This window comes from Caloenas nicobarica, chromosome 6, assembly GCF_036013445.1.
Source record: "Caloenas nicobarica isolate bCalNic1 chromosome 6, bCalNic1.hap1, whole genome shotgun sequence".
In the NCBI taxonomy this organism is placed as follows: Eukaryota; Metazoa; Chordata; class Aves; order Columbiformes; family Columbidae; genus Caloenas; species Caloenas nicobarica.
Genome location: NC_088250.1, coordinates 18,098,838 through 18,118,344, shown reverse-complemented (window position 1 = coordinate 18,118,344; position 19,507 = coordinate 18,098,838). Strand labels below are relative to the sequence as shown.

Genomic DNA, 19,507 nt, shown 5'->3' with positions numbered 1-19,507 from the left:
CCAGACATTCATCACCAGTGAGGGGAGGAAGGAGAGTATGTGGTATTGACTCAGAGTCTGTGGGTGCTTATCTAACTGTTCCTGTTTCCAAATAAAAATGCCTCTGAAGGCTAAATGATGTAATTGGAAATTGATGTGTTTGAAGACTGTAATATGCTTCCTACTTTTTTAAAATGAGTATTATGGAGATGGGAAAAGTCCTATAAAAAGACAAGCAACTCTGTACTTATCTGAGTATCCTGTTGAGGGAAATCTCAGGTACTGTAAGAGTGATGTTATTTCTTGGTGACATTCCTGGCTTGAATTTTGTATTTTAATGCAGTGTTGCAGTGGAAGATGGGGATCATAGTTGTACAATGTGTGTTGAAGCCTTAACAGGATGACAGGCGTGCTGAAAAACTTACTAAAAGATGAGGAGGAAGAGAGCTCCTCCTTGAAATTACTTTTTCTGAACTTTTAGGTTATGCTGTTGACTGGTTATTAGTAAGCCCAGTTTGGTGGTGAGATTTGAGTTAAAAACTTAGGTGCAGGTATTTTGAGGATGAAGCACATGAAGTGTTCTACTTTTACTGCTTTGAAAACAGTAGGATTCTACAAGTCCCCAGGACACAGTTGTACCAGAGTAACTGTTCTGTCTGCTGGGAAGTGAGAGTGCCTCTGAGGTGGAGTGTGCACTGATGTTAATCTTGCCATAATAGTGTGTATTATAACTTATTCAAATTGAACCATTAACAGTTTGGTCCTTTTTAAAAGGGAATATTGATTGAGTGTAAATGTTGACTCAGTAGCTTGTAGGCTTAAAAAATTTTTCTGTCATGGAGCAAGAGAAAGCAGCACAGGATTTCTTTTTTTTTTTTGTGGTGAAGCTTCTTTCCTGCGGGATGAAGGGAGGCTTGTGGGTCTTTTAATTACTATGGGCACACTGTTCTCCAGGGTATGAGTGTATAGCCAGCTGCCTGCTTTGTGTCAAGTTCACACCCAGGTTGCTCAGAGTGATGTGTTAACATCTCCTTAACTTCATACTGACTCTTGCAGTTCTTGCTGTGGTTGCTGGTAACAATTAGGACTTTAAGCAGCAACGTGAATTAACTCCCTAAAGAGTTGATACTACTTGAATTTAACAGGTAATATCAAAGAGGCTTTGTATCTTCCCACCAATACTCAGAACAGTATTTTATGATAAACACTTAACTCTTTAGACAACTGTGTTTAAAGCAACAGTTGGCACTAAGCTGAATCCTAGTATAGCTGATTTCGGAGCTTAAGGTGATGGAAGCTTGGGGCAAAGAAAGGAAGGGCTGGTGCCACTGGAGAGTCTGAGCAAATCAGAAGAGTAAGAGCCTGTTGCATTGAGGAAGGTGTGGCAGTTCACAGGAGGCTTTGCGATTGTATCAAAGCACTTAATTACTAATCAAGGCTAATGCTTGAAGTGGAGGAACAGATAAAGAAAGAAGATTCTCATATGGAAACATTAGCCTGATAAAAGGAGGTGTCATAATCTGAAGGCAAATGTGACTTCATATGCAACAGCAATTCCTATCTGTTATCTCGCTCCAAACAGTTGCATGTCAGGGAAGTGAAATGTAAGAATTTAAGTGGAAGAATATGTATTGTTAGATTATTTGATACCAAGTAAACTAAACTGGATATGTTAATTGGTTAAATTTTATTAGGAAAAATCCTAGATGCAAGACAGTGTGAAATATGTTTAATATGTAAAGTACATTATGGATTATTATATGAAAGCAAGGAGCAGCTTATGGCAAAAACTGGCTGAATTTTGTAGATTGACTTCTTGAGATCTGGACTTTTATGTGCAAGAAAATGAATATATAAACTATTGATGCAATAGACTAATTACTTGGACTTTCTAGAAGCTACTTTGAGCTGGAGTAAAGTAAGAACATCTGTAGTGTAACAGGTTGCAGCCCACTAGACTTTCCTTAAATGTTACTATACCTCTTAGTAGAGAGCAAATAATATGAAGTATTAAAAATCAATTGTAGGCTGAATGTGATGGACAAGCATAATGCCTCTGTAGTGTTGTTATATCCAAAATGGAGCTGTTGTGTGCAAGTCTTCAGGTTTGATATAGCCCAAAAACTTTTCTTCAGCAGTTACCTGATGTATTTTTTTTTTAGCGTGCTATGTAACAAAGGGCACACTATGCTTTTGAGTATCTAAACACTTGAAGTCTTATGTCTAAAATCTTGGGCCTGCAATTGCTGCTCGCTGTAGACGTAAACTGTAAACATGAGCCCAGGTTTGTGTTGCCATATCAGATATTCAGCAAACAGAATAGCAACTGAATCAGGTGTATGTGCAGCTGCAGGGGCTTAGCTGAAGGTGTGGGCTACAGAACCTGTATGTGTCTAAGGTTATAAAACAGATGTTATGTGACTTTAGACTTGAGATTATATTTGTCTGCTGGAGGGAAGAATTATAAGAATGGCAAACACAGCAGATACTTCCTGCCTGCAGCACAGTGTTCTTATCCAGATAAATGATGCTTTCACAAAGCAGCTCTTGAGGTGGTTCCTTGGGCTACATTCTGTTTCCTACTTTCCAGGCACCTGATACTAATCTACTACTGGCTTCAAAAACACTCTGGCATGGCGTGCTTACTTGGTTGAGAAGTGCGACTCTAAACTCAAGCAGAGGAGGCTGCTCCAGATGAGAGGGGAGTGACCTTCTGGTATCACCTGCAGAAAAGGTTCTGAATTTCCTGCTGGTGCTCTGAGTTAGTAACCAAAAATCCAGCTGAGGTGGGCGGTGAGGAGTTACTGTTTGAGTAGTGTCTTGTTGTAATGCCTTAGCACCGTAATACTGCCTCAGTCGTACTGCACCCATGTGCTGAGTTTTGTAAAAACTTTACAACCTGCAAGGCTTTTTTGCATTGTTACATTAGGCAAATAGTGATGCTTTAGCCCATGTGGTAGCCCTTAAAACTGCTACTTTAATTTCCATGAATGTGCTGGTTCTTGGATTGTGGAACAGGAATGTCTGTGAGTATTTTATGTATATGTTGTTTCAATGCTGAGCATCAGCTGGTGATTGAAGATGCAGGTGGTTGTGAGGAAATCGATGAGCGTGTTGGCTTTGCTCCACCTGACTCACATTGATTCCCTCTGGGTTGAACTGCATTTTCATCTTCTCTGAATACATGAAACTGTCATTTGTGCTTTGAGTAAATTCGCCTATGTCAGTTTTGTGTACGAAGCACCAGATATTCAGATTATTTTGGAGAAGGGGGAAGTTGGTTGATATTTATATGCTTAGATGGTATGTTTGTGTAATGAAGCAATTCTATTCTTTGTGCTAGTGTTTAGAGTTCATTCATTACTTGGTTCTGATATTTCATTCAGCATAATCTCATAACTTCATCATAAATGAAGAAGCTTTGTGTTTACTTCTGGTGTTATAATATCAACATGCTTTAGACCTTGGAAAATAAAAGGATTTAACTGTTGGTGATACTTTTTGTTTTGCAGTATAAAACTTTTTTTGACTGGCAGCTGTATGTATGGTGTGTGTAGATGTTTGATACACACTTGTGGTATGAATTTGAAACTACTGAAAAGTGTTATCCATGGTATAATCTTCATGTGGGTTGAACTTCAGATGCTGAGCCTGGATACCTGTGGGAGACCCTGTCCTTGTTCTTCAGTTTTCTAGGGAGAGACAGAACTTTTTCAGCCAATCATCACTGTGCTGCTCACTGAAGCATGAGATTCGGAGGGTGCTGGCAGGTAGAGTTTTGTTGAAATAGCGCAGATCCGAAGGCCTCTGCCTGCCCAGCTGGGTGTCTGGATGCCTTGGGAGCATTAGTTCAGCTGGGGGGTGTGAGACCACCCCCCACCCCCCAAGCTGGGCATGCTGCCACCTCGTGAGCTTCTGCCCAGTTTGTGGGCACCTCCGTGGCCCTTCAGGGGCATCATATAGTGCTGTGACCTGAACGGCATCCTGACCACTGTCTCCTCAATGATTACACAGCCAGTTTTCTAGATAAAAGGAGAACATGCTTGACGTGTTGAACAAATATTTTGCAGTAAAAATCCTTATTGCGTCAAAGCAATAAAATTTTGTGTGCGTATATATAAAAATATATATTCAAAAAATTTAAGCTTTGCTTTGTAGTGTTTCATACATTTCAGTAGTGAATTTATGACTTCTAAGTTAGAAGGCAAGAAAAAAAATGGTCAATTCACACTACTTCTGGCTAAAATATGCCATATTTCTGCCAAAGATGAAAGTAGAGTTAGTGGGCTTGATATTTTGTTGAAGCCAATGAATAGGAAAGGTGTTGTCTTTAAGTGAAGCAGTTCAGGTACAATACAGAGCTGAGTAACGTTGTGTTTAAAGCAAGAATAATAAGTGTTGATGAGTCTGTTTTTGCTATATGTATGTATATATACACACACCTGGCGAGGGGATTGGTAAGAAAAATAGAGATGTGTGTAAATTGTCTTGCTACATGTAGAACATGTGTAGCATGAACATGTCAGTTGACTAGACCAAATGGAGCATCTTTTTTTCAGGATGAGGCATGAAACTTTTTAACATGTTTTGAGATATTTGGGTACCACTCAGGTATTCAGATATTATATGCGGTATACAGGTTATTTTTGTCGTTTTACCATTTAGCAATCATATTCTTGAAGTTCTGAGGAATGAGGATAGAAACTTACAGCAAGGGAAGTTTTGTTTCAGATGGTAGAAAATAATGAAGTGTTATAGAATACATAATTTGTAAAAGTCGGGGTAGGTATGATGGTGGTACATATTAAGTTGCAGATCAATATGTAGTTTGAGTCCCTTGGTTTCAGAGCCAGGATCGGATACATTGCGTACTCATATGTGGAGGGAGCTTTTAATATGTGCTTAGATCTGCAGAAGCTCAGCGATTCTTCCTGATCTTTATACTCTCCTGGAATATGAGTTTAACACTGAGATTTTGGGAGTTAAAACCTTGGGAAGTGTAGAAGGCTCCATCAGTTGCTCAGTCACAGCTCGGATCGTTCTGAAAGGGCCAAGGAAAATGCAATGCTGCTCTGGCAGCAGCTCTGCCTGCTACAGCGAGGCATTGCAGAGGGAGCTGCGCTGGGCTCTCAAGGGCTTTTTCTAAGGAATGGTGACTGTATAAATAACACTGCAAAAGGGCGGTGTGAAAATGGAAAGGGAGGAATACTGTGACAACACTTATGATTAGAAAAAGACTGTTTTTCATGTTTGCCTTCTGTTTCTTATTATGCTGTCAAATTACAGATACCATTTCTAAATGTAAGCTTGAAAGAAGAAGAAATGCAGAGCAGGCACACGATGTGTATTTCTCTTGTGTGAGGCAGCTGGGGTAGTGAGGCAGAGCTGGACGTGAAGAGTGTGCTGCCTGGCCTCTGGCTGGCAGAGCTGCTTGCACATCTTCTGAAAAATATGTCAACTAATGTGTAACGCTCTTCCAAAAAGTTCCGCTATAGTCTTTGAATTATATCAGTATGACTCTGACACTGCCTCAGTAGTCTAGGAAACTTGCAGATCTCCTCTGGGTGTCTCCTGCTCTCCTCTGGACTGAAGGTAATTCTCTTGAGTCTTGAGGTTTGCCAGCTCCTGCTCCAGGAGAGCAAACCTTTCAGATAGTGTTTGAGAGGATCTAAACAACTTGGTCTTCACTGCAGGCCGTGTCAATTATTATACAAATCAGAACTGACCAATCAGTCTTTCAAAATCTGGTCTTTTTTGGGTTCTTTTTTAGGGAGCCACATGCTGTATTTCTGCTGACTTGTTCTTAGTGTGTAGGCATGAAGTGCTAGGAAGTACAGTAAGGAAATCAAACAGCAGTTCTCAAACTGGCAGAATTCTGGTATGGTGAAACAAAAGAAAGAATAGATGTAAGATGACTCGCTACAAAACCAGCCCTTTCTCTCTCCAAACTGAACCCTCACACTTCTTCAGTATAGTTTTGAATCTAAAAATTAAATGTTTACATTTTGTTGTGGGGTTTACCTGTCACAAGATATAATACTGCCCATTATGTGAGGACAGGGGGAAATCTCCTTTGTTATGAGGTAGCTGAGATGTTTTCGAACCAGCTGTTCTACAGATGTGTGAACTGTTATATTAGATTTTTATTTATTATCACAACAATAACAAGAGCTATGTTGCCTGGCAGAATAAACCTCTGTGTACTTGTTTTATTCAGGGATAGTTCAATCTGAGAGTAAACCCTGGAGAATTAAAACTCTTAACCTCTCTTCTGTATTTTAAAGCCTGATGAAATCAGCAGGTAGTTTAACACCAACCTAGGAAAGCAGACAAGAAGAGACAAACACTGGGAATGCAGTCAGCTTAGGAGAAAGACTGTGTATCTGGGCCTTTGTTCAGTGCCTTAATTAGTGGTACCACCACTGGATTTTGTGGGAAGGATCTATCTGTACTGACATCAGTACTAATGATACTTTCAAAGGTGTGCTTTATCAGTTAATCTCATGTCACTGGTTCCTTTAGAGCTGGTCTTTTGTGTCTTGGTCTGAGTGTCTCCAGCTTTGCAGCTCGTTTCCGGAGCCGGTTCCATGTGTCACACTTGGCATGCTCATTGTGGCACTGCCTTGCAAGGGGACTTGCCTCTCTAGGGGGGAAGCTGATTGGAAAAAAACATCACTTATTAATATCGAGTCTATTCAGACTACTTTACAGGATTTGACAAACTATAGGGGTCAGGTATATAGAAATACTACATTTAGTCAGCAGAGGGAGAAGTCTTACCTTGAGGAGGACACAACGATGGGGATTTGAGGGGAACATTTAGTTTAAAAAATAAGAAATGTCACTTGAGTTGGCCAGTTCTGTGTCAGCCTGTTCTCAGCTAGGAACAGCTTGACTGTGTGTGACTTAGTGTCTTTGTGGAGTTTCTTATAAATATATACAATATTTATAAATATACATGTATAGAATATAGGAATACATGTGAAAATAGGCAAGAGTGCGTAACTTGCATTGAGGACACTTTTTCATAATCTGTCATGTCAGTGGAATAGCACAAGGCATTCCTGTGCTGTTGAGCAGGAGTTCATACTTGCACTTTGAGTGAACACTACATGTGTGAAGACTGAGTCTATGGAGAGAGGCGGCAGCCAGAGAGGCTTCTGGATCCGGACAGCTGTCTGATCAAACAGTTTAATTTTGGCTGAAATTTTAGAAAGTGTTCCTCAGTGTGGAAGAACAACGTAGGCTGGCTGTTTCACAAAACTGTAGTAATTACTAGAGTACTCAAACTGCTCTATAAAGTGTGCTTGAATTGCTAAATTTGTCAAAGGCTTGTTGAAATGTCTGATTCAAACAATTGTAATGAAATACATGTCTGTTTGTGGGTTTTTTCCCATTTGATTAAAACCTTGTGTACAGGCAGTTTGAAGGAAAAAAAAAGAATTTTGATTAAGCCAAGTCTATTTAATTACAACACTGACAGTCTGTTAGCAGCCTATGTTAATATTATCTTCATAATGAAAGCCTTTGGTAATCAGTTATCACCCAGTTATCTTGTATGTAACGCTGGATTTATAACTGACTTGAGGCAGTGTTTTCTTTTAATTGCAAGGTCTTTTTGAAACGGTCACCCCGATCATCATCTTACTCTTTGACTGGATAAGTTAAGGGTAAGAGCGACATTCACTGGATATAGTGGAGTGAGGTAAATCATCTATTTACAGACTTCTTTAAGATGCCTTTTTAGGAACTAAAATTCAGATTTTGGGTTAGTACTTCATTTCTAATGTAAATAAATGGCAAACTTTTAAGCAAAGTTAGATTAATGTGTAATTACTTTCTGAGTCTTAAATATGTTTATACTGCTATATTTTTGACTTCATCATAACTAAGAGATCCTCTGTTTTGGTATGGCTGTGCTTAAGGTATTTCAATTTTATTGTTGTATTTTGGTGGTTGTGGTGTGTGTGTTTTTTTCAGTATTCCTATTCTTATGGTGGCATGCTTTGAGAGCACATTCAGGTTGTATTTGGTATGTTATTCCTGCAGTGCTTGGGGTTTTTTACTTTCCAAAATATATTTTCAATACAAATGTGTCTCTGTGAGTGCTTCATGAAGGGAACGTTATTAAGAATGTAGTGGGATTACAGTAGTGATGTCAAACAAAATTTTTATTCTCTTGACAGAGGAAAAAAAATGCTAAATGTCTCTTTCATTCTGAAAATATTTATCTTATTTGTGTGTTAGTATTTATGTGTAGATTTAAAAACAATCATCTTTCAAACATTGGTCTTGCTAATTTCAGCATATCACCATATAGTGTGCATTGACTTAAGATGGTTGTTTTTCTAAAGTATTGTGTCTTTCAAGTCTTAGGATGTGATCTGAAGGAGCCATGACCGTGGCTGCAGAATGACTTCTAGCTCTAAGATATGCACTGTTGATATGTACTTGATTTCTTGAATTGCTGTCTGATAAGACTTTTTTTCCAAAGCCATATAACTGCAGATAATTCTGGGCTCACAATATGCTAACATTCTCACATTTTTCTCCCTTTAAGGCAAGAACTTCTGAAGTGGAATGGCTGGGGATATAATGACTCCAAATTCGTCTTCAATAAGAAGGGTCAAGCAGAATTCACAGGAAAAAGGTAAGATGAAAAATTTATATACCTGAAGTGTGTTAGTGTTGTTTTTTTTTAAAAGAGTTTAAAACCTGCACTATTCAGTTAACCCAAAGAAGGCAAAAACCTTGCTTTATCTCAAAATAGGTTTAGTTGTTTGCATTTAACAGGTTTACTGAATTTTATACATAGTAATCTAATGTGTTAAAATAGACTGTGTGGCTTATTGGAAGGTTTATTAAAAGTATTAAAGACAAATTAATGCAAGTGTTTTCTGTAACTTGATATACTCTCTTCATTAAACTTCCCTTGGAGAAAGCAATTGGGCTGAGAATCTGCACCATGTTCTAAAACTTTAGATAACATTGAGCAGGCCGGCGCAGTTTTGCCAGTTTTGAGAATCTCTTGAGCATCAACAAGGTGCTTTATTAAACTTCCGATTTGTGTTTTTAGGTTTCTTAACCATTGTGCATGGACATACTTTATTCTCTGAGCTTAAAAGTAAAAACTGCTCTTCAGTTGTATGCTCTGTAGTGGCAACACCTCTGATTTATTACCTACTAGCTCTCTGTACAGCAAGCTTGCTTTTCCAAGAAATATTTTTTTTAGGAAATGACTTTAAAATTAAGTCTATTTGGGGATCTCTTAACTTTTTTCCAGTGAGATTTAAGCCTGTCACTTGACATCTTACTGGTTTTTTTTCTGCCTCAGTGGGAAGTAGTCTTGCAGTCTCTTCACTGTTTTTTCAAAAAATACACTTTTTGTAAGAGTAAAGAAAAAGGATGGGGAAGAGAAATAAGTTTGAAATAATACTGTCCTTAAGAAAAATTCCTTCCTGGTCTTAGAGTTTGTGTAAACTAGCATGAGCTAGTTTGAGTCAAAGCTTCAAAAACCTAACTGTTAATGTTGAACACTTTAATCCTTAATTTCTTCATTTTCAGGCCCAGATTAATATGCAAAGCCTTGTCTTGGGCACTTGAGTTCACTGTATAATATTTAGGGAGATCTTGATATCTCTCCTTCTGCTAGGATTCTGACTCTTGTCACTTTGCTCATTCTTTCATCTGATATTTTTAGTTTATCTGGGGTAGGTTATACTGCACAGAAAATTTATGCAGTGCACTTTGAAAGAGAAGTTTAAGGGCTGGACTTGGATTATGTTTTTTTCAGGAGGAAGCATATTAAGGCTGCTGTCTGAGTACCAGTCGCTGTTCTAGAATGGAGAGAATGGTGCGTTTTTCCTCCATTGGCATTCTCTAACTCATAGATGATAATAGAAATGTGCTGTTGGGCAACACCAATGTAGTTTCTATGGAATGCTTTGTCACAGTAGTAAAGGAGAGTGTTTGAAGTGAAAAATAGGAGAATAGGCATCTGCAAAGATACGGTAGATGCCTTGTCCTTTTAGTATCTACTTACAGATCTGTCAATAAATTTGTCTAATAGGTTTCAAGTCTGTCTTCCTCTATAGCATTCTCTGGCACAAGTAGCAGGTTGCTGTTGTGTAGAGTACTTGTGTTTTAAACCAAGTATCCCTTACTGTGTTGCAGGGTTAGGTTAATGACAATTTTTCAGCCCGTCTACTGCTTTATCGATTTATACAAGACTCAATCATATCCTCTCTTCTCCTTTCTCTCCATGCTGAGGAGTCCTGGGCTCTTTAGTCTCTGTTTGTAAGGCCCCTTGGTCTTTATAGTTGCCATTCTCTGAACCCTCTCTAGCTCCGCTATGTCTTTTTGGAGATACAGGGACAAAACCAGCATGCAGCACTCAAGGTGTGGGTACCCCAGGCTTCTACAGAGCAGCAAAGAGTTGAACTGTCTTGGTTTGTATACCTGCCTGGTTGATGTGTAACACTGTCTGCTGTTGTATGTTGTCAGTGAAGATGCCATGATTTTTCCTATACTAACTAGCAGTCTGATTCTGCAAAATATGCAAGTAGTGGTTGTTTTTTTTCACTCTTGCAATTATCTACATCTTCCTTCTTTGTCTGCTTGGGTTTAAGGTACTGAGTTCTATCCTATCAGTGTAGTATCTGTCTACCCAAAAGAGCTTAATATTATTCACCTGGTTGGAGAGACCATCCAGATCACTGATGAAAACTTGATGTAAAACGGGTCCCAGTACCAGTATGTGGCAAGTTGCACTCCTGAGTCTGTCTTGGACAGTGATCAAGAAACTTTGCCCGTTGCTTCTTGTCTTTCTTATCCTTCAGCCTGCAGGAGAACCTTTTCTTTAGTACTGTACAAATGTATTATCTTAAACAGCTTTTGGGGTGGTGTATACCTGTGGAAGTATAAAGGAGTGTGAAATTTAGTGTTAGTTGTATCTCCTTTATTCACTTCCAGTTTTTACACCCTGATAAAACTCCAAGGATTAGTGAAACAGGATTTCCCTTTATGAAAATCATGTTGTCTTTCCCAAGAGACCATGCTTTTCCATGTGTCAAATGACCTTTTTTTATTGTAGACTCTACCATCTCACCAGGGATAGATGATTCTTGCTAGTCTGGAAATGAAAGCACACCAAGCTGACTTGAGTCTCTCTGTACCTTTGCAAACTCCTAATGCAAATGCATTAAACTTTCATTGCACTTTCCTTTTTGTAGAAGTCACTTAACTGTTTCACCTGGATATGATGAAACAATAACAGCTGTCACAAGGAAGAACAACTAAATTCTGTCTTTCAAGCTGCAGAGTCTATTTGAGTTGAGATATGGTTATAGCCTTTTATCTGTAGCAGTAGTGCAGGGTTTGTTTGCCATAGGAGAACTGGGAGGTGGTTGATATGAGGAAACAAAAGGAATTGATCTTTCTGTGTAATAGGTGACTTAGTTGTAGAGTTGCTTGCAACAGCTGTGAGGACAGAGTCATAATTGAATTAACAGTGATTGAATAATCTCAGAAGGAATACCCACGAGGTATAATGCAGTGGCCCAGGTACAAACTATAGTAAGGATTCTCAGCTGCTGAAAGTTCTTAATACCAAAGAAAGGTCCTTTTTCTGTTCTCTTTGGAGAATGCTTTTGCGTACGTAAACATACACAAGGTGTGTATATGTATACACTTAGTAGCAATTAGATTCTCCCTGTTTTGTGTCCTCAGCCCTATTTGTTTTCACATATGGTACACGTGTTCACCAGCAGCTCCCTTGTCTGTAAGTCTTTATCTATCACATGGCTAAACTGTTGCCAAAGAGCGTACAATAGAAATAAATTCACGTTGTTTGAATTCTGATACATTCTGATGATGAGGGCAGAACTTTCAACACTGTGTTTCCTCTAAACATGTAAGGTGTATTGAGCTGAGTCTGTGTGTCTGAGACTGCTGCTATTTACATTGTATCGTGTCCTTACACACTTGGCCTCTACCTGGCATATAAACTGTGACACTGCTTTCTGCACTACTGGAAGGGAGAGACCTTTCTTAGAAGTAAAGATTGTGGGGTGGGATATCTGAAAAGCCTTATACCACAATTCCCAAAGATCATGAATGTAAATAATATCCAAGATATTGACAATTGATTTTGTGTGGAGTACAGAACAATAAAATACAATGAAATGTGCAGCTGCATGAAAACTAAATCTGCAGAAGCTTTGCAGGCTTGTAGGTAAAGAATTTGATTTAAAATTTAAGTATTTGTGCATACATAAAATCAAAAGTGTATCTGACATACAGTCTTTTAATTTAAAATGACCCTGTGTAATATTGACTTTTCAGGTACAGATTAGGTGGTATGGTATTACCAACTTTTAAGGAATGGATAGAAAAAACCTTTGGAGCAAGTCTGGAGCACAGAACTACCTCTAGAGTAAGTAAATAGCTGAACCAGTTCCTTTGAACATTAGTCTTGGTGGTAATCAAGACCACATTGTTAAAGATGATTCGGCTGTTGTCCTGAAAGTCACCTTTCAGGTTATTGAAATATAGTGTATTAATATTATACAGTTTTTGAAAAAAGTGTTCTATGTGAAATGTTTAATGACTTAGCATGACTTGTGGTTCCAGATTAACTGGTAGTGCTTCTGTTGGAATCAAAGTCTTCAATACACGGGGGTGTTTTTGTCCTTGTAGGTTGCTTTTCAAGATTGTAGAAACTGCTAGCCTAGGGGGAATTGTTTATGCAACTTCAACACTGTTCATGATAACAAAGACAGAAGGTTCACTGAAGTTAAACTGTGCTGTGTTTTCAGTATATTTAATTATACCCAAACCCCAACATTTCTTCAGTCTTCCAGTTAATAAATACTTTAATCTGCTATGAGTTGCACAATCCTCGTCTGCCAAGATATTTTGGAAAAAAACTCATCTTTATGTGTTTTCCTTGACCAGGATTACTCTTAACTGTCAGCTGCTTTGATTTGCTGCAACCAGAGGTCCTGAGAGACATTGTTCCCTTTCTGCGTGTAGAAGAAATAATAGAACTAAGTAAAGTCAGAGGATGAGGGTGGACTCTTGAATAGTGTCTTGGTTCCACAGCATGTCTTGCAAAACAGGTTTTAAGGATACCTGCTAGCAATGTTGAATGCTTTCCTGTTGTATTGTGCCCCTCTGGTTCTGACAGTCTTGTTGCAATCTGAAACAGGCTGACTGCCTTGACACAGAATAGGACTCTTTGCAGTCTCCAGTATGTATCTGGACTTCTTGTAGCTATTCTCAACTACTACTGTAGGTCTCCCATTTTCATGTCTCTGTCATGGTTCCTAGTTATCTTTCAGGTTGTTGTGCTATACTGGTCTTTCACCTTCTACTATCATCCAAGCATGAATGAACTTGAGTATTGGAACAGCAGTAGGAGAAAGAAAGAAAGACAAATGGTCCAGCAGATCTATCTCATCTTTTCCTGCCTCTGTTCTATAAGACTGGAGAGTTCCCTGTTCCATGCGTTCTCATTAGTTTGGTTTTTTTTTCCTGCTATAATTAGCAACAGTAAATGTACCTGCTTCTGTGATGCTCAAGGCCTGGTGTGTTTTTCCTTTTTCAGACGAGACTTCCCACAGATAGCAGTCTAGACCTAGTTCACATGGGCTTACTGTCTAGCCTTTCAGTGCACAAATCTTAAAATATTACAGTACCATAAGAATAAAGGTATATTTTTGTTTGGCATTGTGTGTAGGATTTACATGGACAATATTAACTCTTCAGTCTCAAAGATGAAAATGAAAGGATTAAAATGCTTATGGAAGAGAGATAAAAATCAAGATACTTAAAGCCATCTGGAAGGAATTGTCAAAGTTTTAAGTACTTTGTGTTCCTCTTATGGAGAGCAGAGATCTTCAGGCACTTGATGTTCAACTTGAAATGATCGTTCTGTCTATGGAAATCCATGAAGAAACCAAAGTTTAAAATAGAAAATGTAAGCGCAGCTAGCAGGGATTTTTTTTTTAAAGTGCCTTAAAGATCTTTATTTGGTACCTAGTTCTTTGTTTCTCATGTTTTCTGATTTCTATCAGAGCTCTGCTGTTTGGGTTAGCAAACAGGACTGTGTGAATGTGTATTAATAGAATAGTAAGAGCTGAGAGCAGTAATCCAGGACCTGAGTTCCTCTGTGCTTGTTGTGACTAACCCCTACAATCATGGTCTCAGCAGCAGTGTACCTCTCACCTAAGCAACCCTTAATCTCAATTTATGTGTTTGTAGGTGACAAAGTGAATATGTTGGAGGGAAAAATCTTTGTCAGATGTCTGACACCTTATTTCAAGAAGTGTAATGTTATCCTTAAAGCAAGTCAGAACAGCACTCATCCTCTTCCAGAAGTCAAATCATTGTTTTGTAGTTTTCATATGGGAGACATGACCTAGTGAAAATATAGTTTTAACAAACACTTGGCTATCCTTTTGAACCTCTAAATGTTGTTAGCTATCAGTCATGAACATCTCATGTAGATATTGCTTTCTGAATTTTTCATGTAAGTACTCTTAATTTCTATATAACCTAACATAGTGTCTTGTAGGGTGGACAGGAAGGCAAGTTCCAACCTCATGGGTGTTTTAACTATCTGGAAACTTTCCTGTTGAAGGTTAAATCTTCCCTTCTTCGGCTCTTATTACTTTGAGACTCAACCCATTCAGAATAGACTGATGCTGTGGTGGCAGATGGGAGACTATTAATCTCTATTTTCCTTGCTGTTAGCTTGGTAACTGGTGCTATCCTCTAAGCTTGTATCTTAAGATGCATGTTGGCAAAAAGTATCAACTGTTCTGGAGGTTATGTAGAGCAGATAGGCAAAATTCTATTCCAGGAAAGAAAAGCTGAATGGGTGGGTATACTTTTTTTTTGTAGAAGACTGAAACTTCAGAAGATGAAAGAAAAATGAATTCAGTATTGCTGTTTGCTCTTTGTAATTTCCAAGAAGCATAGGCTAGGCTGATCAAATAAATGTTTTGACTATGTGGAAAACTATACAAAATACTTTTTGCTGTAAGCAAGCTTGTCCTGGCATCATTAGGCAGCCCATAGTCTTTCCTAATGGCTTTATAACAAAATTGCAAGAATGTTCTTCTGTTCGAGTTGAAGATGATTTCTGTTAATTTGTCAGTAAGGTTTTCATGACAGAAATTTAAAAGCACTGGACTGTGTAAACTAATTCTTGTGCAACTCCTAATTTTTAGGGGTATATTTAAAACAAAAGATGGTATAGTAAAAAATTTTCAGTTCTCCTCTTGAACTTGAGGACTTTAACTAGAAATAAGATTCTTGACCATCATTTTCTTTTACAATAGGATTTGAAGTCCAGAAGTTAGTTTTAGTCATAAGACAAGCTTTATATCTAAGAAGAAACTGCTTAATTTGAGGCCATTTGTAGTAGAAAACATATTCCTTTAGGGAGGCTACCTGTGGAAAAGTATACATCAATTTATTGGCTCCATTTTTAAGGAGAAAGAAAAACATGGTTTTTGGAACCTTCAAAGCACATTAAAAACATTACATTTAATGTCTACAAAGATCTTATTTTTTTGGAACTGGATTCTGTAAAGAATCCTCATTCTCTAAGTGGGTTTAAAAAATAAACACATGAACTATGTTTTTATGTACCTGATATCTGAAGTGGACTCTAGAAAAGGGAATTAAGTGGCTAGGTCTGCACTCTGAGAAGCCCTAAAAATACTATATGACATCTGTTGTAAGGACCTGGAAAAACAGGTTGTTAGAAAACCTTAAGCAGATATGCTCCCTCTGGATCTGCAGAACCTTGATTCAACCCCAGTTGGTAAGCCAAAATGTTCAGTGTACCTTCTTTGAAAGAAACTTTTTTTCCAAGGTGGTGTTTAGGACTTCTGGCTAGAGGCTTTCTGGAAACACATGCGTGTTAGTGGCTGAACATGGATTTTTATAAAGTCTTTCCGATGTGTGAGGTCTACTCAAAGTATGCTGGTTGTGTTAGATCAGTCAAACTTAGTTTTGCCTTGCTTTGGACTTAAGATTAGGCTTTGGTCCAAGATGGATTTAACTTCCAGTACATGACAGGAGGAGGGGAAGTGGGTTGGTAGAAACAGAACTGTAAGTAGAAGATTTGCAGAGTGGTTAGCTGCTTTAGTATGTATTCCTCTGTATTGGGGGGAGGGATTTATATTCAAAAAGGAATTGTGACCTTCCATTCTACCCCTTTATCAACAGAGTCTGTAGTTCTGTTCAGGCAGCTGTTTTTGCTGGATCTTGGGAGGTCTTTAAAAAGGTATTTTGTTCAGTCTGCACTCATAAGCTGGTGCATTTCTCCAGATTTCTGAGGACGAAAAAGGGTAAGAATGTGTTACTGGAATAAAACTTCTTGTGTGCATCTAGTTAGCCAAGTACCAGGTAGGACAGGTGGGATCAGCAATTGAAGATGAGGAAGAGAACTTCTGTATTTCTGATCTGAAATAGTTGTGTTTGGGTATCAGTTAGTGTTAACCTGTTCTTATTATTTCTATTGTACAGAAATGTTTTAACAGTGAACCCACCTTTAATTAACTCACTTTCTTGTATTGTAGGCATCCTTAAATGTTAATGATGTACCTCCATCCATTGTAGATGAAGAATTTCTTCAGGATCTTAGAGCCACTAAAATCTCATATTCGCAGGATGCAGAAGATCGGGTATTCAGAGCTCATGGTGAGAAAACTTCATTTATGTAACTGTGCTGCTTTTGGTGCTTCCTTGTTTGAACTTGTTAACTTATTGTTTGTGTTTCAGGTCACTGCCTACATGAAATATTTGTACTCAGGGAAGGAATGTTTAAGCGAATTCCTGATATAGTTGTATGGCCTGGTAAGCTTTAATTGTCTTACTCTACCTTCTGATCTGGGAGGCTGTTGTTTACTAAACTCCTGTGCTTTCTTGTCATGGGGAAGCTGTCTCTTGGTTCACTGACTTCATTCATCTTTATAGAAATTGAAGGAATTTTCTCATGAATGGTAACCATGATGGTTTAGTATCTGGATTGCAGATTGTGCTTGTGAAATCCCATCATCTTGTGGGGAAGTCAAATTTATTAAATATAGCTGAAGTTTATGTTGACAGCTGAATTAGTGACTTAAGTAACCACAGTGTAATTCGAACTTGTATGTTCACCAAGAATAGTTGTCTAAACTGCAGTCTAGTTCTTGTTTTTGAAAGGAGTACGTAACAGTAGAAGGGTAGTGAAATGTTTGTATTAAAGAACTTTGTTTTATAACATGTTGTACTTTAATAAAAAAGATATAGCACATGTAACTCCTATCAGAACACTTTACAAAGGATCATTGACCTGAAGAAAGAGCAGTGCAATCTGAGTGCAGGCTAGGCCCACTTTAAACAGAATAATAACTAATGCTGTTGTACATAATCTGTAGCAGGTAAGAACTTAATCTTAGCTCAAGTTTGCTTCGTTTATTTAGGGGAAAAAAAAACCTCATATGGGAGGCATAAAAAGAGGCACTGTAAATGCATCTCATCGCTGCTGTCACATCAATACCTGTCCTCAAGTAATGACTATGAACAGCACTTGCCACAGCTTTATTTTGTGCAGCTCCAAAATCAATAAAGTGATCAACTTACCACTGTTGAAAGCTGCTCTGTGTGGCAAGAGCAAGATAGCCAGAGTTCTTAAGCCTATTTATTTAGTCCTGCTCATTCTCTGCTGTTTGCACAAGCTCAGTTACGTGCTGTATTTGATCTTTTTCCTTGCCTGTGCACAAGCATTTCTGCTGCTTTCTTTGACCAGATACAGAATGCATTGTGAAAAAGTAAATTTCACCAGCAACTCTGCTTCTGAAACTGAATGTCAGCCAGGAGGAAAAATGTGGTGTTCAGCTCTCAGAAGAGACGTATTTCTCACTTAAATTGGACCACTTATTTTCAACAAAAGCTTTAAATTTTATTTGTTTTCCCAGACACCTAGATTAATTGTTAACTGTTTGGTAGCCCATCTTGCCCTGAGAATGTGCATGTTTCAATTTGTGAGTAGAACAGGAGACTAAGGCTGTAGTTAGTTCTTCAAATGTAGAATTGTTTCAGGTTTAAACTTTGCTCTGGAACTCTGATACTTCTGAGCCCAGCTCTTTAGTGCTTAACTCTTTGAAATGTCATCTTTGCTGGTGTCAGAAAAGGAGCTACTGCTTATTCAGAAAGCACTGTTTAGTACTACGCATAAATAACGGTACTAAGCATAAATCCTGTTTTTTAATTGTTTGGACTTTTTTAGTGTGCCATGAAGATGTAGTTAAAATTGTGGAATTAGCCTGCAAACACAATCTCTGCGTAATACCGTTTGGTGGTAAGTGTTATGGAATCTCGAATCTGTTTAATATTACTAGTGAAAATATACTATACTTGGATTTGATTTAAATATGTAATCTTAGTGATATTTTGTAACAACAATTCCATAGTTAGATTTTTTTAGGAATATTTTAAGTGTGGTCTTAGGTTTTTTTGTGAACTTGCAGTATTAAAAGCTGCTATATTCAATTTAGTGGAAGTCATTAAAAGTATGTCAACATCTTGAATATTGAATGTGCAAGAGGAATGATTGAATGAAGCTGAAATCTACCTCTGTGCCTTGGAAGTCTTCTAGGAAATACGTCAAGAGATTCAAATATCTGTGTTAGAGATCATGGTTTTGGATGTATTGCTCCTGCTCTGTTCCCAGAAACCTATATAAATTAGGTTTTTTTTGTACTGTTGAATGTTGTAGGTCCTGTGAGGATTGTGGTCACACACTGTACTGCAAAAGCATTAACTATAACTCTAATTTTCTTTTAGACATTGTTCAGTTTTGAAAGTTAGAGTAGAGATTCCTGTGACAAAGGGTTTTCAGGAAATGTTCCAGGTGCAGAGCACAGTTAAAGGCCTCTATAATCTGTGTCTTTCTCAGCCTAAAGAGTTTCTAAAGAACTTTAGGGTTTTAGTTGTGGATGCTTTTTCCTCTAAGCCTGCTGAAGTAGAGTCAGGAGCTGCTTTGTTTTGACTCAGAGCTCAGGGAACTTGAGACGTTGGCTTTCATGAGTTCATTCTGTGAGAAGCTTTTTGGTCAAGAACTCTTAATTCTGTGAGAAATCTGTGTTTTACTTGGCACTTGCTTATGCCGTAGGAGTGTAGCCCCTGCAGGAAGGACGCTTACTATTTGAGAAGATCAGCATGTCACTTGAAGACAACACCAAACCAAAGGAGCTGTTTTTTCCCCTCAAACATTGTCACTCTTGCCAGGTCTGGAGAGTTGTAAAACTGCTGCAGGTTACCTTTGGAACCAGTAAATTGGTACAGCTGAAAGCAGTAATACTGACTATCTTTTGTTCATTGAGCAGGATAGAGAAGGATCTTTAGATTGTTTTCCAAGTCTGTTTGTACTGAACTACGGCTAACTTCTGGAGTTGCTACTGTAGGAGTTGGTATTTAAGGAAAATGCCACCTTTCCTATCATTGGAAACAAAGGTGACGGGCTTTACTGCTC

The 19,507-nt window shown here is 38.2% G+C and overlaps 1 protein-coding gene across 1 annotated transcript in view; it reads left to right on the top strand.

Annotated features, from left to right (window-relative positions):
• The window catches only part of AGPS (alkylglycerone phosphate synthase), a 58,427-nt gene that overhangs the window by 3,357 nt on the left and 35,563 nt on the right, over positions 1–19,507 (top strand). Inside the window, exons 2-6 of the mRNA XM_065638022.1 lie at positions 8,540–8,629; positions 12,322–12,412; positions 16,572–16,692; positions 16,774–16,848; positions 18,263–18,334. Coding sequence (XP_065494094.1) covers positions 8,540–8,629; positions 12,322–12,412; positions 16,572–16,692; positions 16,774–16,848; positions 18,263–18,334 — 449 coding nt within the window. The remainder of the gene's footprint in view (positions 1–8,539; positions 8,630–12,321; positions 12,413–16,571; positions 16,693–16,773; positions 16,849–18,262; positions 18,335–19,507) is intronic.